At 43.2% G+C, this 22,442-nt stretch overlaps 1 protein-coding gene across 1 annotated transcript in view; it reads left to right on the top strand.

The window, feature by feature from the left end:
* The window catches only part of IQCH (IQ motif containing H), an 86,977-nt gene that overhangs the window by 60,093 nt on the left and 4,442 nt on the right, over positions 1-22,442 (top strand). The window contains exons 16-19 of the mRNA XM_075273140.1: positions 2,289-2,575; positions 7,652-7,816; positions 17,932-18,054; positions 19,619-19,680. Coding sequence (XP_075129241.1) covers positions 2,289-2,575; positions 7,652-7,816; positions 17,932-18,054; positions 19,619-19,680 — 637 coding nt within the window. The remainder of the gene's footprint in view (positions 1-2,288; positions 2,576-7,651; positions 7,817-17,931; positions 18,055-19,618; positions 19,681-22,442) is intronic.

Genomic DNA, 22,442 nt, shown 5'->3' with positions numbered 1-22,442 from the left:
AGTGGTTAGCACTGCCGCCTTGCAGCGCTGGAGTCCTGGTGTTCAAATCCTGCCAAGGGCAAAAAACCATCTGCAAGGAGTTTGTATGTTCTCCCCATGTTTTCATGGATTTCCATCCCGTATTCCAAAAGACATACTGATAGGGAAAAATGTACATTGTGAGCTCTATGTGGGGCTCACAATCTGCATAATTTTTTTTTAAAAAAAACGCACATATAACAAATTTGCTTTGGATTTTCTGTGCAGATTTGGACATGAAAACTTTGCACTAAATTACAGTACAATAAAAATCTCATTCATATGCAACATACATTTTCCATTTGAAACTGGCCAACCATATGGATTTATAAATCTGCACCACGTCAAGTTCTACTCTGGATTTAACTCTTTTCAGCGCTTTTCACAGAAAGTCCGCAGAGTTTTCCTCCGGACTTTTTGCGTCTTCTTATTAGAGATGAGTGAGTAGTATTCGATCGAGTAGGTATTCGATCAAATACTACGGTATTCAAAATTACTCGTACTTGGTCGAATACGACACGGTAAACGCAGTAAAAATTCGATTCCCCTCCCATCTTCCCTGGCGCTTTTTTTTACACCAATAACTATGCAGGGGAGGTGGGACAGGGACTAGGACAACATAGGCATTAAAAAAAAAAACGTATACAGTAGAGATGAGTGAGTAGTGAAATATTCGAAATTCGATTCGAGTAGACCTCAATATTCGACTATTCGATCGAATACTACTCACTCATCTGTACTTATTATACCTATCCAGAAACCATAGGCATTTCTGTAGGTATAATTGACATGCTGCGATTTACAAAAAGACAATGGTTTTTGAAATTGCATCATGTCCACTGCAGATTTTTTTCTACAATATGTGGAAGAGACTAGCCAGAATCCGATCCACTTTGTAAGTACTGTACAACACTGAGGGTTTTTGCTGCAGCAGAAACGCCGCAGAAAAATCAGGGCGTTTATCCTACATGGGGCCCTGGTGTAAGTCTGCAGCAAAAGTCTTGTTACACCTGTGAATCATGCTGTACAATTCAATTGATACTACCCTATAGTTTTCTTTTTAATCATCCCGCATTTTAGGATGCTAGACTGTGCTGGTTGAATGAGGACAAGAAATGCACCAGCCATCTTCAAAAAATCACTAAAAATAAATGGATTTGCTTCACATAACTAGAAATGTCCCCCTCTGGAGAAGCAAGTAAAATCTTATATGCTGTGTATTTCATGCTTGTATTTTTTTCCCCGTATTCTGACATCTGTGATGGCACAGCACACTTCTATGGGATCATGTTACTTAAATGAGAATCTGTTGCTTCTTATATGAGGATTTTCGCCATATTAGGAGATCCTTAGATGTCAGTCAATCCGCCTGCAAAAAAGGCTCCCATTGACTTCAGGAATCAGGAAACTTTTTTGATGTGGTTTTTGACATGACATGGTTTTTGACATGTTTTTTTGGCTCCAGCGTGCTGTATGGACCTTCTCTTTAAAAAAAAAACGCTAGCTTTTTTTAAAACTTTTTTTTTTTTTTGCAAAAACTGCATCACGTTTTTCCACCTCCCATTGACTTCAACGGGATTTTCCAGGCGGAATCTGCTTGAAGATGGGTCATGTCACTTTTTTTCCTATTAGCTAAAAAAAAAAAAAAAAAAACTGGAAACAAACTGCTAGTGACTACCATTAAAATGAATGGGAGGGGGTTTTTCAGGTGGATTTTGAGGCAGATTCCGCGTCAAAATCCGCCTGCAAAGCACTCCGTGTGTACTGACCCTAATAATGCAACAGAAGATTTTCCACAGCTCTTTTTTTCTGTAGTGTGTGGATGAGATTAACTAGGGTCTCATTTGGTTTGCTGGTTGTGGAAAGCACAGCTTTTTTTTCTGCCTCATTTCCATAATGTGGGACCCTCACCCAATACAAGTTTTAACCATCAGACACTACAGTCGCAAGTTTTACCAATGCTGTCCTTTCCTGTGCAGTGTTCAGGGTCCTCTGCATTGGTCACTCTTAGCGCAGAGAGCTCAGGACACTGCACAGGAAGGGACCACCCCATTGGCCCTTGTGAATGCAGTACCAGGGGAATCAGAAATTCGATTTCTCAGTCCTACACCTATCCTAGTGCTTTCACCAGTTCCAAGAGGGCTGTGTATGGTGGTATTGTGGCTTAAAGAAAGACAGAAACTTTTACAGACTGAAATGATCTACTTATTATTTACTTGCATGTTTTTGTTTAGCTCTTTGCTCAGTTTGCTTATACTTTATTTTTCCAGGAGGAATTATTGAGGCTTTCCCACCAGCTGAGAGCATTACCTGTCTTACTATAGATCTGATGATCAACCCAGATGGAGAAATCCAGATGTTGTCCTGTGGGGACCAGATTCACAGCTCCAGCCCATTGCAGTGTGTAGGCAGCTCTCTTCCTCAGTGCTCAGTGGCCCCTGATATACTGACATCAATGTGTTATAACATCGGAGAGGCCTGCAAAACACGCGGTGTACTTGGATACTTATCTGTAGAACTACTAACATTCATAGATCCTGAAAGTCTTCAGCAACAGGTATGATATTGGAATATAATATAAGCTACGGGATATGTGACAGCTTTTATAAGGGTTTTCTACATCATTTTACATCATTCACATTTGTTAATGCTGTCAAGTTATAATTCCACCTTAAACATCTCCAGAAATGTTTATAATGTTTGGTTCACACCTGCATTTGGGCCCTCAAGCGAACCTGAAAAAACGGAAACCCACTACGCTTAAAAAGCGGTTACCCGTGGACCCCATGGAGTATAATGGGATACAGCAGGTTTCCGCCTAAAAAATGCAAAAAGGAATTTTCTTTCTGCATTTTTTAAATGGATTCGGGGACGGAAACCCTGAGCATAGAGCCAGCGTAAGTGTGAACCCAGCCTTAGTTGTCATGGTTCCATTAAAGGGAAACGACCTCTTTAAATACAGATCTTGGTTTTTTTGTTTTTTTTTAGTTTCATAACCCTTCAATGAAAGGTTATAAGTGTAATATATAGTGAAACCTCTGTGAGACAACCTTCCAAAATTACATTAAAAAGTGGTCTTTTGGGGGTGTGGTCTTCCTCATACAATGGTCTGGGTAAGGGAGCGGGTTTCACTGTACACGTTTGGTGAACAGTTTTATTTTCCTTGATATTAGGTTTTTAGAAAATAAACTGCATTTACAATGAAACGTTTTCCAGTATATTGTCTCTATCAATCTCTCAGGATTTGTCATTTTATAGGAACCTTCATCGTTTGCTGTCAGTAGATTAAAATCTATGCTGTTGAGGTGCCCGTACACATAGCGCTTTTTACTGTGTGATTGAGAACAGTGCGCGAGAACCACATGTGGTTTTACCACAAATTACTGCAGTTTTATGATGTGCTTTGATCGCACTGCAAGTACACGTGAAGTTCATATAAAGTAATTTTATTCACCGTCTTTACTAATCGTCAGTCTTAATTCATTCCCTGCCAGTTGCACAACTCACTGGGATTATTGAGGAGCTCCAGCCTCTTAGTAATTCTAGCGCATGTAGATGCGCCTGGTCACCGATCTATGCCAGCCAGAGGTACAGATTGTGGCATAATTTACACCAATTTTCTGGCATTAATTATAGTAAATATGGTGAACTGGGGTGTCTCCACCCAAGCCCACCCAGATTCACTCCCCCATCTAAAACCCTGGCAAGCGGGGCGCAAAGAAGAAGTATGACACCAGAGATGTACCAACACATGTCGCAAATTTCTGCTAGAACTCTGGCGGAAAAACAATATTAAATGAAGACCAATGTCTTTGCAACAGAGGCATCAATACACAAGGGGAAAACACTGTTTGATTCAGGTGACCCTAACCTATCTCTCTGTGGAATATGTTTGATATGCTAAGTTCTGGTGACAGATTCCCTTTAAGTTGCAATTGTTGGTGGGCTTATATTATTTTCAGTCTTTAGTTATTAAATTTAATTCCTACTATATTATTGCTGCCTTATCAATTACTCCTTATTAAATTGGGAGTCTCACTTGTTTCTTAGGCCTGGTTCACATCTGTGTTCGGGTTTCTGTGCGGGGAGTCCTGCAAGCAGCACTTTTCTCTCCGCGTGTTTAGTGCAGACCCCATTATAATCTATGGGTTAAGTGGACTCCCTGAAAGGAAACCCAAACACAGATGTGAACCAGGCCTCAAGCCTTCATTGTTCACCTTATTTTATTGAATGAAATGAAATCAATGAAATTCAATGGGGCACATTTATTAATCTACTTGCACCTTTTTGTGGTCTTTTTCTTGCACTTTTTTCCAAATGTTTTGCTGCCCTCTCCACTTTTGCTTCGTTTTTTGTTTTTAGAAAAGGGGACGTGGCCTAAATGGAGGTTCTTTTCAGGCTAAGGCCCCACATTGTATCCCACAGCAAAAAAGCACTGCAGCGGCAATGTAGCGCTTCCTCTGCGGACTTTCTGCTTTAATTATACTTATAGGGAAACCGCCGGCATTTCCATAGGTATAATTGTCATGCTCTGATTTTAAAAACTGCAACAGTTTTGGAAATCAGCGTGTGCACAGCGTGTATTTTTCCACACTGTGGGGTTGGGGTTCACTAGAATCCTATCCACTACACAGTGACTGTAAACGCTGCTTTTTATCTGCAGGATTTACGTTACATGGGGACCCGGCCTCACGCTGCATTTATGTCTTGCGCCTTTTTTAAAAAGGGGCAAAAAAAAAGACACAAATGCCCTCCATTCCATGGGCAGTATAAAAAAAGCCTGTTCGGTCATACTTCGTTAAAAAGGAGAAATTGCGCCTTTTTTTAACAAAAAGGTACAAAGTGCTTGTAGCTTATAAAGGTGCACCTAAACTAACCCATGTGCACAGTTTTTACAAGGTGGTGCGCTGACATCATAAATAGACACCGCAGTAAAACTAGTCTAAAAAAGCCGCACCGCTGAAAAATATGGCCAGGAAAGGGGCAGATAATAATAATATTAATAGCATAGATACAATATATATATATATATATATATATATATATATATATATATATATATATATATATTAGCTTTTACCCGCGACTTCATCTGCGGTGATTTGAGAATTGGGCGGACACAGACGTGTGAAACTGTAAAAGTGCTTTAAAAAGTTTGGTGGGATAGCAAATGTGATGTGTTATATTGTGTATGTAGTGATACAGACAATGTGATGTGTTATATTGTGTATGTAGTGATACAGACAATGTGATGTGTTATATTGTGTATGTAGTGATACAGACAATGTGATCTGTTATATTGTGTATGTAGTGATACAGACAATGTGATGTGTTATATTGTGATGTGAGTGAGTAGAGTGAGGGCTACTCCTGAGGTGACAGTAAGGGCTAGTTCACACGTGAACTGCCCGCGCGGGTTTTGACAGAGAGAGAGACGCGGCGAGCCACGTCTCTCTCTTGTCAAAACCCGCCCGCCGCGACCATCACTGTCGCGGCTTAACCCTCTGCTGTCGGCTCAAATGAATGAGCCGACATAGGAGGGAGCTGCCGGGGGCGGAAGCCGCGCGGCTGAGCCTGCGCGGCTTCCGCCTGAAGAAAGGACATGTCCTTTCTTTTCGCCGCTAGCAGCAGCTCGCCGCTAGCGGAGAACAGAAGCCCGGCGGTCTCCATAGACCACCATTATAAGGGGAGGTTTTGGACGCGAAATCCGCTGTCAAAAACCTCCCCTTATACTCACGTGTGAACTAGCCCTAAGAAGTGTGCAGGCAGGTTGAGGCAGGAAATGCCAGGCAGTGTGTGTGAGTCTATAGCTGATGTGTTATATTGTGTATGTAGTGATCGAGACAATGTGATGTGTTGTATAGTGGAAAGCTATATGTAAATGTGAGTGAGTAGAGTGAGGGCTACTCCTGAGGTGACAGTAAGGAGTGTGCAGGCAGGTTGAGGCAGGAAATGCCAGGCAGTGTGTGTGAGTCTATAGCTGGGGCTAGGAGTCCTGCTTTTGTGAGTCTCCTGCTAGTAGCCTGTGACTCAATCCTAAGGGAAAACTATGTTTGTGGAAAATTGCACGCAAATCCGTCCAGGCGTTTTAGCGTGATTGAGGAACAAACATCCAAACTCACAAACATCCAAACACACAAACTTTCACACTTATAATATTAGTAGGATATATATATTAAACAAGACTGGTTTAGCTTTTATTCCCCCTGCCATGTAGCTACTGCTGATGGATTGTCAGCTCTGTGTAATACACAGACTGCCTCCTCTGACAGCTCCCACCTAGTCGCACGGCTTAGTAATAGTGGCAGCATGACAGACATTTTTGTTCTAGCAGCTAAAACAATGTGAATTGTTGTGGTCATGTCTGTCCATCTCTAAATAACAGAAGTGGACAGCCCCCTTGTGGGCATCTCGTTACCAGCTGCCGATTAGCACTTCTCTTGCCCCCCTGGAGCAGATCCTTATGATGACGGATTGGATCTTTAATAGCCCAGCAGATTCCTGCCAGTTGGTTATTAAGGAGTATCTCGGCAGTGATTCATTTAGAGGGCATTTGCTTGTGAATATGATTTAGAAATTAGCAGGAGTTTAGCAAGAGGCAGGGACTGGCTGACCTCTTAATAATGTTATAATGATGCCATTTAACATCCGCCGCTTACACCACTGACTCAGCTCAGTGCGCCAAGAGTAGTTTTCTTGCTGGCAGGTAGCACAGAGAGGGAGACCCTAAATCTGACCTGACATCAAGTACTGATCAGGACAGATGTCTGTGTGCTGAATGTCAAAGACAAGAAGTAAGCTAAGTGGCTGACCTCCTAGTTGTGACAATTGCCTTTGCTCACTATGACCTTGCAAAAGTCATTACACACTGTATATCAAGTATGCAAATGCAGGATAGCAATTTATCCTGAAGGATGGACAGGCGTATTTCATATGGTAACATTGTAGAAGGAGTACTCCATCAAAGTGGCCAATACAGATTAGATATTGGTGTAGAGCTGTAGAGCCGGCGTTACGAGCGCTCCCATTGAAGTGAATGGGAAGTGTTCGGGAGCCTTCTACAGCGCTCGCGTGTACGGCTGTGAATGAGGATTTTTACAAGCCCAGCGTTACTCCGTGTGAAGGCAGCCTTAACTTGCTAAGGATAGGCCCCTGGCATTCTGATGATTTACTTTGCAGAGCATAGCTAGGGAACAGAAGTCTCATTCCTCTCTGTGATATCTCTGACTCTGCTCTGCTCCAGCTGCAGGCCTATAGAGTAGAGCAAAGTTGGCCTTGTAACTAAGAGTCGGAGCACTAAGAGGCTGAGGAATGATTGGGGGTAATGATGAGGGTGCCGGGGGACTGTCTTCTATATACACTAAAAAAAAATGATATCCCCACATTATCCCTTTAAGCAACAAAGGCTCCCTGCTCAGGCCATGCTAAGTAAATGGTACCCCAGTCTGGGAATAGTCAGGGAAAACAAATTGGGGTTCATAGACATGACTTATTGGACAAGTGTCATCAACACCAGATGGACTCTTTACATTCAGGTTTGTATTGAATGCAGGGAATAGACATGTATTTGGCTCATTCAGTAAGGAACTATGGTGTATACCAGTCATTGTCTATGTATTCTGTATTTATCTAGATCTGGGCAACAGACTTAGACTTGTGCTACAGTGATCAACTAGCAATGACCCAGTTCCTACTTTACCTTACCAATGGGACCCTGGACTGTAGAAACAGCCGTCTGACCGTGCCGTCTGTGCCGAAGAAAGTGGAGCGCCCCAGACACAAAGCCAAACCGGCAGAGGTAAAAACTGAAGCCTCCTTATTCCCTTTCCTTCTGATCATAAGCACTAAATACAGTATATAGCCCAGACCGCCGCTGATCAAAACTTCTGACTGAGTACGAGCGTGGCTATCTTAATCTTTACGTGACGGATCTTAGTGATCCAATATATTAAGAATAAATGCTGAGCACAGCTTAATTGTTAGTGGGGTATCCATTTTGCAGCTTGTTAGAGGTTTCTGATAGCAACCAGCAGAATTGTGAGTGCAGCTCTGGACTCTGGAATATTCACTTAAAATGGAGCACCGGAGATAGTCAAGTAATGTAGTACTTCGCTATTTCTGGTTCTTACATTGCATTGAATTGACTGGGAACGCAACCACTACACGTTCCAACCACATTCAGCCCGGCTATGCACATGTTGAATGTGCAGCGGAAAAAGGTCCTGCATTTTGTGGGGACCACCCATTTAAGTAATCTATTATGTATACAAGGTTGCTTGACATTTTAAAGGGGCTGTCTAGGGAGAATTTATTCATTTACCGGGAATGCTTTTAATGGATTTGGGGGTTCCAGAGACATCTCAACCCCTGAGTCGTGTGATCGGAGGCAAATTTCAGATCCTTAGGTCACCCTGTCTCCCCCCCCCCGCTCCCGATCTCACAGGTAATTACTTACCTGTGAAATTGGGAGAGGAGCAACCCAGGGCATGACGGTAGCTGAAAATCGCCTTCAATCACATGACTCAAAGGCTGTGACGTTGACGGAACACCTAAGGTCATTAAAAGCATTTCACTAAGAATAAATACTCCCCAGACAACCCCTTTAAGTTGTGTAAAATGGTATTTATAGCTTAAAGGGGTTTTCAAGGCTTTTGTGACTGGTGCCTATCCTTTGGACACCCAGTACCCCCACTGGTCACCTGTTTGAAGTGATAGCAGTTCCCTTGGTGTGTCACTTCATAGGCCAAATGGCATCATGCGCATTCGTCACATGGCCTGTGAGCAGCTTGAATGGAAATGTGCTGCAACACCAAGTACAGCCAATATAGTGTACAATGAACAGAGTGGTGCTTGTTTTTCAATGAAGAGGCCGCAACGCTCACCTGAACAGTACAGTGATTGAAGACCGGAAAACCCTTTTAGGCTGAGGCCCCACATTGGCAGGGGCACCTTCTTTTGTTGCAGATTTTCCTGCATTTTTTTTTTTTTTTTAATCCAAATCCAAGAGTGGCTAAAAAAAGGACTGGGAATGATATAGAAATTACTTATTTTTCTCCCTTCTGCTCAATCCACTCTTTGCTTTGGCTCAAAAAACAGTAGCAAAATCTGCAACAACTAAAAGCTGCACTTCCGCAACGTGGGGCCTCATCCATGTGACTACTGCAGCCAATCACTGGTCTTTGTAGTCACGTGCCATACACACAGGCATCACGACTAAGGCCAGCGATATGAATGTACAGTACAGCATCTGCAACAATGTAAAGAAAGATTGGCAGGGACCATCACAGAGATGGTTATGGAGCAGTAGGGAAATTTAAGAGATAAGTAATGGTTATGTTTTATTTTAACGCACCCCAGGCTTTTTTCTACTTATTTAATAACCCCCAACAACCCCATAAACATCCATGTTATATTTATAACCACCTGTATGTTACCAGTAGTGTGCTCATTGCCATTAGACTGTATGTGAGATAATCTAAAAATAATATGTTTACTGGGATTGTTCACACAGGCTCTGCACTTGCACCCAAGCTTGCTTTGTGTGAACAATGCCTTAAGCGAAGGAATGGTTTATGGCTTTGATCATGAACTCACATTATCGTTGGATGTGTGGGCAGCTTGAGATTCATTCCTGCCATATCCACGTGAATACTGATGACTATTCTCATACATTACATGTTTTCCTGTACTGTTCCCGCTGTTCTCTCATTTAATGAAGTTTATCTCCTCTTCTCCCCTTTCAGTAAGACGCAGTCTGGTGTGACTCACCACGCTGTTACCTATCTAGCCCTCGCTACATTAACACCCACTTTTCCCTCTTTATGAACCCCCTTTAATAAAAGAATACATTTTCTCGGTGCTGCTGCTCCTGTAATTATGTATAAAACCAATCACTCATTATTTGCAAGATAGATGAGGCTAAATAAGCACAGCATTAATAATTTACAAGACTCTTCATTATGCCAGTGTATGGGCTGCGAAGACCCAGCAAGAGCAATGCCAACCCTTAAACAATGGCGTTCCATCACCGCGGCCCCATCCTGCTTCACGCTTGTTAAACAGAGACATGGATTATTCTATCAAACGCTCCTCTAGTTTCTGCTCCCCCACTGCATGTGAACAGCTTCTGAAATGCACCTCCTATAGTCCCCCCTCTGCACGTTAATGACTCCAGCCATGGGTGATATTAATTCTGCAAATATTATAAACATGATTAGCTTGCACTCCAAGATTTATGGCGGCAGAGTTTTCCAAGTGCGGCTGTCAAGGTTCACGCTGGCATTTCATTATATTCAATGGGATCAAATGTACCAAATGATCTGTAAGGTTGTGTTACACAGGCACTCCTACACATTACATGATGGAATGGTCAGGATAATGTGGGTAATATATGAAGTGGTACGCGGGGGTCTCTACAACAGTAAATAGATGTTTTATGTGAAATAAAAGTATATTGAGTTGTTTGATATCATGTATTATAAGCTGGAGCCCAAATCATCCAGATCTGCTAGCCTAAAAAGATATATTTTTCATGGTGACTGTTCCTGGTATTGCAAGTGAATGGGACCAATACCCAGACTAGCCACTACTAAAAGAGACCAGTTCTGAGTAGGGACATCAGCGGCACTCAGTGTAAACAATGAAGAGCACTTGCTCAGATATACTCTAAAAATTCAGTAACACACAGGCGATGATTATGGCTACAGTCGCTAAAGGGGTTATCCAGTTTCTGATATTTATGACCTATCCATCGGATAGGACAGTGATGGCGAACCCACTAAATTATCACAAAGAGCCAACACGGCAATTTAACCTTAACCCTGTGCGGATCCACAATTGCGAAAAATTTTGGACCCGCAAAATATGGTCGTGTGAATGGGGCTTTACAGAGCTTTCAATTATACAAACAACTTTGTGCTGCATTTGGTATAATTTTGAACAATTAATGTTCACTATTTACATCGCACAGATCTGTTTTATAGGACCGTGCAATGTTATTATGACCTGTAATAATATCACATGTCTGCTATAAAACTGTGTGATATAAATAGTAAAGGGTCCCCACACAATCCAGTCTGCTCCACAGTGGCCACCACACAGTATAATCTACTCCACAGTGGGCGCCATTCAGGCCAATCTGCTTCACAGTGGCCCACACACAGTACAATCCGCTCCACAGTGGCCCATACATAGTACAATCTGCTCCACAGTGGCCACCACACAGTATAGTCTGTTCCACAGATGGGTGCCCACAGAGAGGGCTCTGAGTGCCACCTCTGGCACCCGTGTCATAGGTTCGCCATCAAGGGGATAGGACATCAATATTAGATTTGCAAAGGTCTGAAAGCTGAGACAACTGCATATCAGTTGTTCAGGGATAGCATGGATCCCAGTAATCTTCACTTGCCAGGAGCCATGGTACTCACTTGCCATACAATTTGTATCAGGATTTATGTACTGCAGTGTGTCACTTTGAAGTCTATGGGACAGTGCTGCAATACCAAAACCTGTCACTACAAAGCGTACAGCAACTGAACAGCATGGCTCCTGACATGTAAACATAATTGGGAGACGTGTTGTCCTTGGGGGGCTCTTTGTTGTCGGACCCTCACAGATCTAATATTGATGTCCTATTCTAAGGATAGCAACTGGATAACTCCCTTAACATTTTGCATTCCTCCTGCTACCCCAGTATTGTGCCTGTTGCTGCCCATTAGTCCCTTTTGCTGTACCAGCTATGTGGCATGTTGTCTCAAATACTGTACTTCAAATATAATGTTGTCAAAACTATAACTACACCCCCCAAAAAAAAAAAATAATAATAATAATAATACTGCCGGACAGACATCACTCCTGAAAACAAGACCCCAGTAACCCCTGCCCCCTAAAAAATAATGGTGCCAAACAGGTAGTACCACAGATGATAGTTTTGCAGCACACAGTAGTATTACGCATAGTTTTCATTGCATTACCTAGCATTCATAGCTCTTGTAACTCAGATCTCTAGTTTTATCCACAGCCCTGAAGTGAGCCCCACTATGTAAGTGTACCCAAGGCCATTACCCCCCTTTGCCCCCTGCTAGCTATGCTTTTGTGTCATGTGTGTACATAAATATATGTCATATACAGGCTCAATGCAGCCTGTAATACAAATGCAGGCAATGTACAGTGCATTAGCAATGTACCAGTGATCAGATTCCCTGGGGATTAAGAGCCCCTATGGAGTCAAATAACTGCAGTAAAAAATAAAGAAATCAAATCCAAATCACTCCTTTCCCTAGATCACATCTAAAAGTTAAAAATGATATCAAAGACATACACAATAAGTATCTATGTGTATCTGAAAACTTGAGCCTCATGGCATATATTTACAATAGCCTTGCTGTTCGCTGCAGGGTGATGTGAATGTTTTCCTGGTGATAGACTCCCTCTAAAATTACGGGACAGTGAGCGGCAATGTCTGTAAAGACATTACAGAATGTTTGCGCAGGGGCGTAACTACCGGGGTAGCAGCGGTAGTGGCTGTCACAGGGCCCGGGACATTATGAGGCCCAGCGATAGCCGCTACCGCTGCATTTTTTTTTTTAATAGGCTGTCACTGGCTGGAGTTACTCCAGCAAGCAACGGACCCTATTTACTTACCAATCCCGGCCTCTGCGGGATACACAAACACTATTGTTATACTCGGAGGGGGGGGGGGCAGGGGTGAACCTAGCTTTTATGCCGCCTGAGGCGGACGACAGAAAGCCGCCCTCCCGGGGCGGAGCGAAGGGGGAGGGGGCGGAGTGAAGGGGGCAGGGCGGAGCGAAGGGGGCAGGGCGGAGCGAAGGGGCGGTGTTAGCAGGCAGCGAGAGGACCTGCTCTCTGCCTAAGCGTGAGGGGAGGCAGCGCTGTGTCCACAGGGCCTCCCCAATCCGCTCGCTTCCTGTGCCGGGTTGCCGAGACGGTGATGCTGAGCCAGTCCAGGACAGCTTGTCCTGGACTGGCTTAGGTCAGCAAAAATGCCGCCCCCCACTCCCGGGGGCCCGGCATAGCGCCGTCTGAAGCGGTCGCTTCAGGTCGCCTCATGGGAGGTGCGGCGCTGGGGGGGTGTCTTTTGAGACCCCTGAGTGTAATGATCAGAGGCCCAGGAGCGGTAAGGGAACATAAGAAAACAGTGTTACTTACCTCTCCGGGCAAGCTTCGGGCCTACTTCAGTGACGTCCCTGACATGACTGGGCCAGCAGTCACATATGCGTCACATGACGTCCCGGACATCATTGAAGATGTGTGCAGGGGCCACTATGGGGCATAATACTGTGTGCAGGGGCCACTATGGGGCATAATACTGTGTGCAGGGGCCACTATGGGGCATAATACTGTGTGCAGGGGCTAATATGGGGCATAATACTGTGTGCAGGGGCCAATATGGGGGATAATACTGTGTGCAGGGGCCGCCACTATGGGGCATAATACTGTGTGCAGGGGCCACTATGGGACATAATACTGTGTGCAGGGACCACAATGGAGCATAATACTGTGTGCAGGGGCCACTATGGGGCATAATACTGTGTGCAGGGGCCACTATGGGGCATAATACTGTGTACAGGAGCCACTATGGGGCATAATACTGTGTACAGGAGCCATTATGGGGGATAATAGTGTGCACAGGAATGTGGGGGGGAGTCGCTTGGTCAGGGTGTTCGGCGACGGTCGTGGGGGGCCCCATGTCAAAAGTTTGCAACGGGGCCCTGCCATTCCTAGTGACACCACTGCACATGGCTTTTCCATTTTAGCTGCATCTATGTTAAATAAATAATGGCACAAAGAAATATGTCACATGTTGTTCATCGGAGGAGGGGTTTAATTAATTTTAAGATTTTCTGCAAACCAGATTTTTTCCTATTATGTCCTGGTGCATAAAACCATAGAATTTAGGCAGAGGGGGGTCTTTGTGGTTTTTGTTATTGCTGTATGTGAAACATGAACAACAAAAAAAAAAAGATGATTGTGGTCGCTTCTGACTGCGGCATCTGAGGAATTAAATGCCCATGATCAGAGATGTCTCTGGTGGTGAGTATTGCTGCTAGGTATATAAAACAGCCGAGACCTGGTAGATATGGATCTGCTCCATTCCTGAGTGGGTGGGTGCCAACATCTGTGTGAATGTCTGGATAAAATTGTGTGTGAAGGATCGTTTACAGTAAGAGTTGTATGGTGAACCATTATGTCCTAAAAGAATTGTCTGTAAATGTATTTTCTCCTAAATATGGAACTAAAAATGTCACAAGTGTCACCATTTGGTAAAAAAAGACTATCTTCTTCCATAGCCAGTGCAACATCTCTTTGGTGAACTGAAAGATTGAAACTATGGACTGTGGACAGGTGCGGCACTGTTAATGGAAGACGGAAACCGCTGGGCGGACAGCAGACGCTAGTGTGAACGCCCCCTTAAAGACGACCTTTCATGTCCTTTAATGTGGGCCATGTTACATATCACTGAAAGCTTAGGCTCCACTTTGGCTCCTAAACTGAAAAATGTAAGGGTCAAAACAAGTGTTTTAGTTGCCAAGCTGTATAGTGGTTGTAAAAAAAAACAACTCATGCCAGGCTCTGTTCCCACAGCGCTCTCTGCAGCAGGCCATCGTTTTCAATGTCTCTTCAGCTTTAGGCCACAGGTCAACATGTGCAGCAATCTTCACATGGCCATTTGTGATGGGTCTATCTGCTTTTTTTTTTATCTTTTTTTTTTTTTTTTTATAGAAGCAGCAAGGTGTTGGGGCTCATCGCAACTGGCACCAAGGAAATCACATAGTTGCCATCTGGACCCCTGCTACATCCTCTTTGTGTTTACTCCATATTATGTAACTGACGTATTGTCGTGTTACATTATTGATTTAATAAAGATATAGAGTATTTAAAAAAAAAAAAAAAGAAATCTGCAGCTACCACGGAATGTTCTCTAGTGTTAGCTATGGTAGAACCTTATGACATCACGCAGGATATATAAGGAGATGCTGCACTGACATTCCTTTGAGGGTTACAGTTGATGGTGGTGAGTTGCTTGTGTTTGTGAGTAGTGTATGCGCAGTCAGTATGGAAGACGAAGTGTTTCCAGACGAAGTATGGCTTTGCAAGTATGGTGAGGTCTTATTCTTCTGGCCCACCATGGAGATAATAACGAAGAAGGAGGAGGATGAAGAGGTGGATAAGGAAGAAAAGGAGATTATAGACATTGAGAGCATCCATGTAATGGTAACACCTGAAAATGACTTGGATGTCAATGAAATATATGAGGACGATACAGACTTGGAGGTGATACAGTTAGAGAATGGAAGCAAAAATATCTCTGAAAGAAAGACCAATCCATTACTGTATCGAGTGAAGGAAGCCTGGCCGAATCAAGACCCCATTGTGCCACAAAGAAGATGGAGGCTTCCTAAATGTCTCAGAGCGTCAACCACAGAACTGCAAAAGATCAGCAGTGAAAATATTTCAATGGATTCGGCATCACACAGAAGAAGGTGGTTCCCAAACCGTTCCAGGAGGAACACCAATAGCCCCGCAGAAGACCCCCAGCCATCGGGATTCTGGAAGGCAATTCTGTGTTGCTGTAATGTGAAGACTATAGACTGAATACGCCAACACTTCAGTCAGTCTTCACCATGGTTGTGTCATCTGATACTTTACCGGCATCCTGATGTAAAGTCTGCCAGGATGCAGATATCTGAGAAAGTTTATATTATTTATTTTAAAAAAATAAATAATTTCTGTTTTATCTTATATATTTTCTGACTCTTCTATTACAGGCACATCGGCCTGGGTATCAATATGATGAAAATCGGGTTTATTCCTATACTGCAATGATATACCAATAGGGAGTTTAGTTTGGGAAGCCCACTGGGGACTGTGATAACAGTGGGAGGAATTTATTAAGACTGGGGGAGGGGAGAATGGCAGGTGGAAGTGAAATCCTATGCCAGTCAGGGACTAAAAAAAAATCCTGAAAAATTTTTTTTAGTTGCTAAATTGTGTAATGCTCTTCCCAGTGGCCACCACACACAGTACAATACTTTCCCAGTGGCTCCACCACAGTGTATATATAATATTGTCAGTTAGTGAGAAAAGCAATAACTCTGAGGTGTGAGGTCGTTCCCTCTGACGGAAAACACATGAACCCCATTATAGTCTATGAGGTCCGTGTGCTTTCATAAGCAAACTGCTTGTCAATGTGTTCAGTATTCCGAACAATAAGTTTTTCACATATGGCCAGGGGCGTAACTACTGGGGTGGCAGCAGTAGTGGCTGTCACAGGGCCAGGGACATTAGGGGCCCAGCGACAGCCGCTACCGCTGCGTTTTTTTTGTTTTTTTTTAAATTGGATGTTACTGGCTGGAGTTACTCCAGCAAGCAACAAGCCCTATTTACTTACCGATCCTGGCCCCTGTGGGCCCCACAAACACTATTGTTATACTCGGAAAGGGGGGGAGTGTCTTTTCAGACCCCTGAGTATAATGATCGGAGGCCAAGGAGAGGTAAGAGAACATAAAAAAACTGTGTTACTTACATCTCTGGGCAAGCTTCAGGGCCTACTTCAGTGACGTCCCTGACATCACATGACCGGGCCTGCGTCCTGAAAAGACCCCAGAGTATAATAGTTGTTCACCGGTGTCCACAGTAGTGCAGGGGCCACAATGAAGCATAATACTGTGTACAGGAGCCACTATGGGGCATAATAGTGTGCAAAGGAATATGGAGGGGAGTCGGTCGGTCAGGGTCTTTGGCGACGGTTGTGTGGGGCCCCATGTCAAAAGTGTGCCACGGGGCCCTACCATTCCTAGTTACACCACTGTGTTTGCACTATACCAGTGATGCTGGGTTCACACTAGAGTCCGTTCTGAGCTTTCCGTCTTCTGCATGCAGAAGACGGAAAGCTGTCAGACCGGGTCCGGCCGTGTGCGCCGGTGAGCATTTTATGCTCTCCGCTGCAAAACCATTTTTTTTAAACCGGACACCGAGTACTGCATGTCCAACTCTGTGGCTGATTTAAAAAAAAAACGTTTTTGCGGCGGAGAGCATAAAACGCTCACTGGCGCTCACGGCCGGACATCTTTAAAACCCATTCAAATGAATGGGTATCAAAGAGTCCTGCAGGTTTCCGTCTCCTGCTCAGTTTTGTGCAGGAAACGGAAACCTGCACGAACGGAGACCGGGCGCAGATGTGAACGAGCCCTAAGAGAAATAAATAAGATAGACTTTTGGTTTATAGCGATATAATGCCTCCATTTTGTGTAGGCCACAGTTTCACTCATTATGGCTACTTTAGAGGTCTTGATGGGAGTCACATATACTGTAATAAATCTCTACTTTTACCAGTTAGAAGCCTTTTTTGTTAGATGGGGAAAGCAGTGTAAACACAGGGAACACAATGGACCAGGTCAGCTGTAAAACTGAGCCATCGATAGGTTGCTCTTTGATTCCTCACAAAGGTTTTGGATTACAGCCTATAAAAGGTATTGATCAGAGAAAGCTATAAAGAGCCGTGTACACAGGGTGGTCCTGTGGGAGGCTGTAAGAGAACAGGCTGCACCATTTTTATGGAGCACATCATTCAATGTCCTTTGTGATACACGGACAGGGACTACTTGTGTTTGCTGAACACAGACACAGGTACATGACTGGTGTGTCCCCTATGTGAGGCTTCAAGATATCACTTTTTCTCCTGTGGATTATTACACTGAAATGAAGACCTCTTTTTCCATGGTGGAGTACAGATTTGTGCAATTACTTTGAGGACAGACGTATCTGCCTTCAGTGATGCTGGATGCAAATAGTGTCATGTGATGTCAGCGCGATAAATGTCTTGCAACTGAGATTTAATAAAAAGTCATCTCTCTCATGGGAAATTCTGTGTTTTTTTTTTTTCTTTTCCAGACCCTAATTTTAGACCGAGTTGCCGTTCTCAGCACACGCTTGGTTCACACAAACCTCTCGCTCGTGTATTACAATGTCTTCTTCCAAATGTGTAAAGCCCATGGTATTGGGTATGATGTAAAGGTGAGGATAACCATGCTGAAAAATAATTTAAAAAAATTAAAAAAATAATACGTGCTTAAAATGGTTTGTTATGAGAGGTCATAGCTACTATGTATAACTTAAAGTTCACTTATTTGACTTGTTGGATACAGTGTTACGCTGCGGCTGCAATAATTCACATGACCTACACTTTGTTTCAGCCGGGGTGCAACGTGCTCCAATGTATGGATACATTCTGAAGGAAAAAAATAATTGCTTAGAAAATAAAATTTGTTTAAAATAATTGAATATTACTATACAATAATATAATATATTGCAAATGGCTTCAATTGAATATATAGTTAATGTTACTGTTTCTACATACTGTATTACCGTCCTATACCACAAATGGTTTCCTTTTTTTCGCTTTCAAAATGTCCAGCTAAGATCCCCCAGTCTTTTAGTGCTGTGATTTTTATTGCCTGGCCTGCACAATAGCAGGAATCTCTATGCTGCCCATTTACAAGAAGATCTGGGTGACGGAACTGAGCTACTGAGCATGTGTGACCTCCAGCTCTGACTCATGAGGTGGACATTCTGGAAGGGAATCAAAAGAACAGCAGGGGGCACCAGAACAATTATGTAACAGCAATATTGAGACACAGGAGCTTTGTTTTGTTTTAAAGGGATCCTATCATTCAAACACATTTTTTTCTCATTAACACGTCGGAATAGCCTATTCTTCTCCTAACTTTTATTGTCTTTTCCGTCTCGCCTTTAAATTCTGTTTTTTGTCGGTATGCAAATGAGTTCTCTCGCAGCACTGGGGGCGCCCCCAGTGCTGTTTGAGCGCTGGGGCCTGCCCTCAGAGCTGCAAGAGAACTCATTTGCATACCGACAATAAATGGAATTTCAAGCGAACGATGGCGCGGAGAAGACATTGAAAGGTAGGAGAAGAATAGCTCTTCTTAAGGCTATTCTGACATGTTAATGAGAAAAAAATGTGTTTGAATGATAGGATCCCTTTAAAGAACCATACAATTATGGATTGTATGGTCACATAACGAAGCCTGCTATGCATACTAGCTTATAAATGGAGTCACTTGAATATATGATAGGAGTAGTTGACAGGTTTTCGAACAGAATTTGCAATATAAGTATATGTAGTGGTGATATAGATGTGGTTCCTATAACTATAAGCATGTGGCAAAAATACAGCCCATTCCCGTTGTGAACTAAGTCATCATATTATCTAAAATGTGTGATGGAAAACAGAACATCCAGAGATATAGCAATACCAATACACCAATTTAACCACGATCTGTGATCTGGCATGCAAGGCCATGATTGGGTCTATAGAAGAATAAATGCTTAGGCTGGGGACACGTTAGATGATAAACCTGAAAAACATGAGACGTTCCATATCTAACCATAACGGGTTGACCATGACTTTATTAATGAAGTTACATATACATCTGGCAGATAATCTGCCGTTGACCCTTGACATCTTCTTCGTACTTGGCAGCAAGTTATCTTAGGAGTTAATATATATTGATTGTTGATGCTAACCAGGTCACAAAGTGACACATTGTCCTTTACTTGGCAGGAGAAACAAGGGACAGTGTTTGCACTCTTGGAAAACCAGAAAAGGCATCGAATAGGAATGATGTGAGTATCTCAATGCAGACGGGGACTTCGACTTTAAGTAGAATTTGGTAAAGAAAAAAGTTATATGATATTACTGGACGTGCGGAAAACAATTAGGTTTTTTTTAGAGAATGCTCTAACTATAGTATCAGATTGTCTTGAGTAGAAAAGGTGAGTGTTAACATGAGTCTTGAAACATGCCAACAGTAAAACTCCCTGAGACCATGCATGTGTGGGGTTGCGTTTTTTGCAAGAGTGTGGGCTCACTCACAACTTTGTCTAAGAATATGGCCATGAATAAAGATCTAAAAAGCCTCCAAGAGTAACTTCTCCCAGCCATCCAAGAGCAAAGTCCCTAAACTTTTTCAAAAAACAAAATACGTGTCAGGCTAGGTTCACATCTGCATATGGGTCTCCGTCGTTCAGGTCCGCCAGGGGACCCGATCAAGAGAGCCGGACTGCTGAGACAGTGGTTACCCGCAAACCCCATAGTCTATAGTAGGGTCTGCTGGGTGTACGTTGGGTTTCCACAATTTTTATTTTGAAACCAGTGGAGAGAAAAGTCATCCATGCAGGACTTTTCTCTCCGCTGATTCTTGTCAGTTTCTGTGGCGAAGTCTCCAACGGACACTCCAGATATTAACCTATCCTTAGTCTTAAAGAGGGCCTTTGATGTCCTCGGACACATGCAGTTTTATATACCACTAGAAATCTGACAGTGTGCTGAATTTCCCGTAATGTGCCCCGGGGCAAGAGATATCAGTGCCATTACCAATATCTCTTCACTGTCAGAAGGGTGCTCTTGACAGTCTAGCTGGGCTGCGAGAAACGCCCCTCCCGACAGTACTGTCTACAGCCCTGTACTGTCAGAGGGGGTGTTCCTTACTGCTAAGCTGTGAGAAACGCCCCTCCATCCTCTCCTGACAGTACTCGTCCATAAATTAGTACTGGAGGGGATTCCTCACAGGTTAGCGTCATGGCTGGGCGGTCGGGAACGGCCCTTCTGACAGTACAGAGCTATAGACAGTACTGTCAGGAGAGATGTTTCTCACAGCCCAGCTCGACTGTCTGGAAAGCCCTTCTGACAGTGAAGAGATATCGGTAATGGCACCGATATCTCTTGCCCCAGGGCACATAGGATATGAAAGATCCTCTTTAAAATGTTTGGCTACAACTGTGTATATGACAGAGGGCCCATACAATTCTGCCATAAGCTGTTCTCTTGGCCATCTATTTTAGACTTCCTACTCACAACTACAATCAGCCTGATGAAGATTGACAGAGCTCAGTATCTCTCCCTTGATCTTATCCTGCTCTCATATAGGACAGCACACTATCCCAGGAGTGCAGATTCCTGCTTTGGGCCTGTCAGTGGACACATAGAAATAAGATATTGAAAATGTTTCACATTGTGATGGGTACTTAAAGACAACAGTGTAATATTTTTTTCTTTATATCTTTTTTACGTGAGTGTGCAGCTGGTCCTGACAATGTGTTGATGTGTAGCTCTATGGTGATTTATATAATTGGATTGTATTATCTCTAGTTCACCTTGGTGGAACATCACAGGGTACAGAAGAAACAGTTCAGGAAAGAAAATCATCTCTACGACTTCTATACAATACGGACACACAAATGAGATATATGAGTAATGAGACTCTAAACTGCTGCTTTGATCTACATGGTACATCAATGTCATAGTTATGCATGAAGGTGAAGTGATGGTAATGCCGTGCCCTGACACCCTGAAGGATGGAGTCAGTCCATCTGCAAATACAGGCTAGAAAGTAACCAATACCATTACAGTCACCTGACAGAGTCTTGTTAACAAACATAGTACATAAGGATGCACTTGGTTTGATGAATTTTGTTGAGATTATTGCTTCCTTTCATGAACATTATCTCGTATGATACATTATATTTGTATGAAAAGTGCAAACATCTTACATTTTGCAAAAAAGGATGAAAAGAAGTTTATTGTGGTAACTGTACAAGAACAGTCTCCTCTAAAATGTTTGGATAGAAGAGAAAAACTGCAGAGCTACTCTGATCATGTCTTGAAGAATTGGCAGCTCTCTATAAACACAGCCACATTAAGTGTTAAGATAGTCATAATGGTTTATGTATCATGTAAGGAAGCAAAACTCTGTATCTGATGATCATTGTATTGAAATTGATAAGGATTATTATGTCAGGCCTCCCAAGCATCCTGCACTTAGTGGGACAAGTTTGGGGATTTTGCCACCTTGGACTCTATGAAAACTATCTGAGAGAAATAGAGAAGCTGGCACTATTCTAGGTTTCTGTGGCTGGCACTAGTCTAGAGTTCTGCGGTTGGCATTATTCTAGGGTAGGGTTATGTTCCAGGTACTATTCTAGGTTTCTGTGGCTGGCACTAGTCTAGAGTTCTGCGGTTGGCATTATTCTAGGGTAGGGTTATGTTCCAGGTACTATTCTAGGGTTCTGTGGATGGCACTAGTCTAGAGTTCTGTGGTTGGCACTATTCTAGGGTAGGGTTATGTTCCAGGTACTATTCTAGGGTTCTGTGGCTGGCACTATTCTAGGGTTCTGCTCTGGGTACTATTCTAGGGTTTTGTGGCTTGGCACTATTCTAGAGTTCTGTGGCTTGACACTATTCTAGAGTTCTGTGTCTGGAACTATTCTAATCTTCATGGCTTGGCACTATTCTAGGGTTCTGCTCAAGTTACTATTCTAGAGTTCTGTGCCTTGGCAGTATTCTAGAGTTCTGTGGCTGGCACTATTCTTGGATTCTGTGGCTGGCA

Source organism: Leptodactylus fuscus, chromosome 5 (genome assembly GCF_031893055.1).
Source record: "Leptodactylus fuscus isolate aLepFus1 chromosome 5, aLepFus1.hap2, whole genome shotgun sequence".
NCBI lineage: Eukaryota > Metazoa > Chordata > Amphibia > Anura > Leptodactylidae > Leptodactylus > Leptodactylus fuscus.
The sequence above is the reverse complement of the archived record's forward strand: the minus strand, read 5'-3'. Positions and strand labels throughout refer to the sequence as shown.